The 2,500-nt window shown below is 37.0% G+C and overlaps 1 protein-coding gene across 1 annotated transcript in view; it reads right to left on the bottom strand.

Moving 5' to 3' along the window:
- Positions 1-1,173: 1,173 nt before the first annotated feature.
- LOC135217492 (uncharacterized) overlaps positions 1,174-2,500 on the bottom strand; it is a 54,146-nt gene continuing 52,819 nt past the window's right edge. Inside the window, exon 4 of the mRNA XM_064253437.1 lies at positions 1,174-2,070. Within this exon, the coding sequence (XP_064109507.1) occupies positions 1,543-2,070 (528 nt within the window). The 3' untranslated portion in view covers positions 1,174-1,542. The remainder of the gene's footprint in view (positions 2,071-2,500) is intronic.

Genomic DNA, 2,500 nt, shown 5'->3' with positions numbered 1-2,500 from the left:
CACCGGAGACAAAGGTGACCCCATAGCTATTCCGAGATTTTGTCGGTAACCCTGTCCTCTGAAACTAAATACAGTTTAGCTAACACAAAATGTCTACAGGAATTTGTGGATTAAAGGTACCCTCCCTTTCTTTTTTCCTTGAGTTTGTTTAAGACGAAATCTAATGGGATATTTGTAAATAATTCATTAAGGTCTAAACTGATAATTTTGCCCTCACTGTGGCCCATACTCCGTATTCTTTCAATAAAGTCGCATGAATTACGTACGTAAATGAGATGGGGAGAATTTGCCCAAGAAATTACCCAAAATCGTAGCTAACCATCTAGTCAACTTTGACTGAGGAGCACCACACGTTGACACCATGGGTCTCAATGGACAGCCCGGAAGGAACGGATTCTTATCAGAATTCAGAAGTCATTTCAAGTAAAGTATCCCGTAAATCTCTAACCATGACCCGGCTGCTGATAACCTTAAGTTGTCTATTATATTCTTTCTGTATCTCACTAATCGATGGAATCGATAAAAGCTTCGCATATGTATTTCCATCATCCTATCTAAAACTCCCAATGTTGTTACCATCTACGTTCATAATAACAACCAACTGCACCACCCTTATCCCCTATCATGATTGGGATAGTTTGGTTTTGTTGTTATATACCTTGGAGACTGTTCTAGCGTCTTTTCTGTCCTTCGTGACTTCATGTATTTTTAAAAAGGAAAAATCAGTACGGCTGATAAGGTCTACTGATCAAGTAGACGAAAGCTCACGTTATATAAGATTTTTTTAAATACACATCTTACATAAGTTTTTAACTTTTATTATTTTAAAAAATCCAATCACGTTATGATGACGTCTTGATTATATATATAATATATGTATATATATATATATATATATATTATATATATATATTATATATATATATATATATATATATGATGACGTTTATGATGACGTCTTGATATATATATATATATATATATATATATATATATATATATATATGATGACGTATGATGACGTCTGATATATGATATATATATATATATATTATATATATATATATTATATATATATATATATATATATATATATATATATATTCATAATGTGTGTGTGGATAAATAGTGATTGACGTATAGGCAGATAAAGTATTTTAGAACACATATGAGAAAGGTGATATACTACCTTTATTGGATAGTCCCTCTTATGATTAAAAGACTTTATTAAAACATGAATAATGGTCTCTTTTATATGCGTGTTTTTACATGGTTCAACAATGAAAGTATTTGATGACGAAGTGTTCCCATACAATGAATGCCCGGTGTTTTTTTCCTTGTGGACTCATCACTTTAGTATCACATTCGCGTTACAAGTGTACATACTCTTTGAAATCACATACATTTATAAGGCCTTATATTTCATTTGCATGTATTCGTTCAGATAAGCTTAATAAGTGCTCCTTGATGAAAAGACTTCTAGTTATTGCATAGAGAAATCTATCTGTAGCAATAAAATAGCTTATTTACATTTATTTTATTTCACATTGCTGAGCTTGGCAGAGGAATGATCAGCCCACAATCTCCTAACTCTACTTCCTCGACGGGGCTGTGTCTAGAAACTTTGCTAAGAACTTCTATGCCCCGGGTGACTTCCCCAAAGGCCCCAGTCGTGTCCTCGTCAGGATCAGGTGAAAGGTACACAACGAAGAGGGTCCTCTGTCTATGAGAGAGTGCCGCGCCCGCCAGAAGACCTCTCGATTTCCTCCGGGTGTGGATTCCCCCTTGCGTGATGCCACTCACGGCGCCCCTGATAGGGAAGCCTTTGGCGTTCTTCGGGCCATGGAAACTGACGTATTCTCCGGGCTGCTCGATGTTGCCCACTTGTTTCATCTTGACTTTTCTGTAGCAGTGCCTGTGTTCGCCAGATGAAAGCAGCACGAACTGCTGGGCTCTGGGAGTGTTTCCGTGCATCGACAAGTAGACTCTGCCTTGCTTGATGCCAGCTACGCTAATGTCTAGAAAAGTGGCCGCCTTGTCCGTTGATACCATTTCTCGGAGGCATGACCACTAAAAAGAGTAAGGATATCGTTAAAAGAATATGAGTTACGAAAAATAAAAGCAATAAAGGAAATCAATAAATCAGCATGTGTGGTATGGCAATAGATTTACTTCTCAGAATCAAACCAAAGTCTCTTAAGTGAAATGAAAGTTCACTACCAACTGAGCCACAAAGATCATGAAAACAACATAAAAGCAGTTAGAACCTTAGTACTTCTTCAGCCCTCAAGGAATTACCAATTTGTTTGACATGAAAGGCCGCCTCCCTACTTCCATAAAGTATGTCATTAAAACAACCGTTGGCGCCTATCATTCACACACATACTCACACACTTCGCAAACAGCCTGATTACAAGTCAAGGACTCTTTAGTAGTCAGAAGTATCATGCAATTGATAGTGCCATCATGTAGGCATTACTTAAAGTTCCCTCGGCATCTG

The sequence above is a fragment of the Macrobrachium nipponense genome, chromosome 7 (assembly GCF_015104395.2).
Source record: "Macrobrachium nipponense isolate FS-2020 chromosome 7, ASM1510439v2, whole genome shotgun sequence".
Taxonomy (NCBI): Eukaryota; Metazoa; Arthropoda; class Malacostraca; order Decapoda; family Palaemonidae; genus Macrobrachium; species Macrobrachium nipponense.
This window is presented reverse-complemented; position numbering and strand designations above follow the sequence as displayed.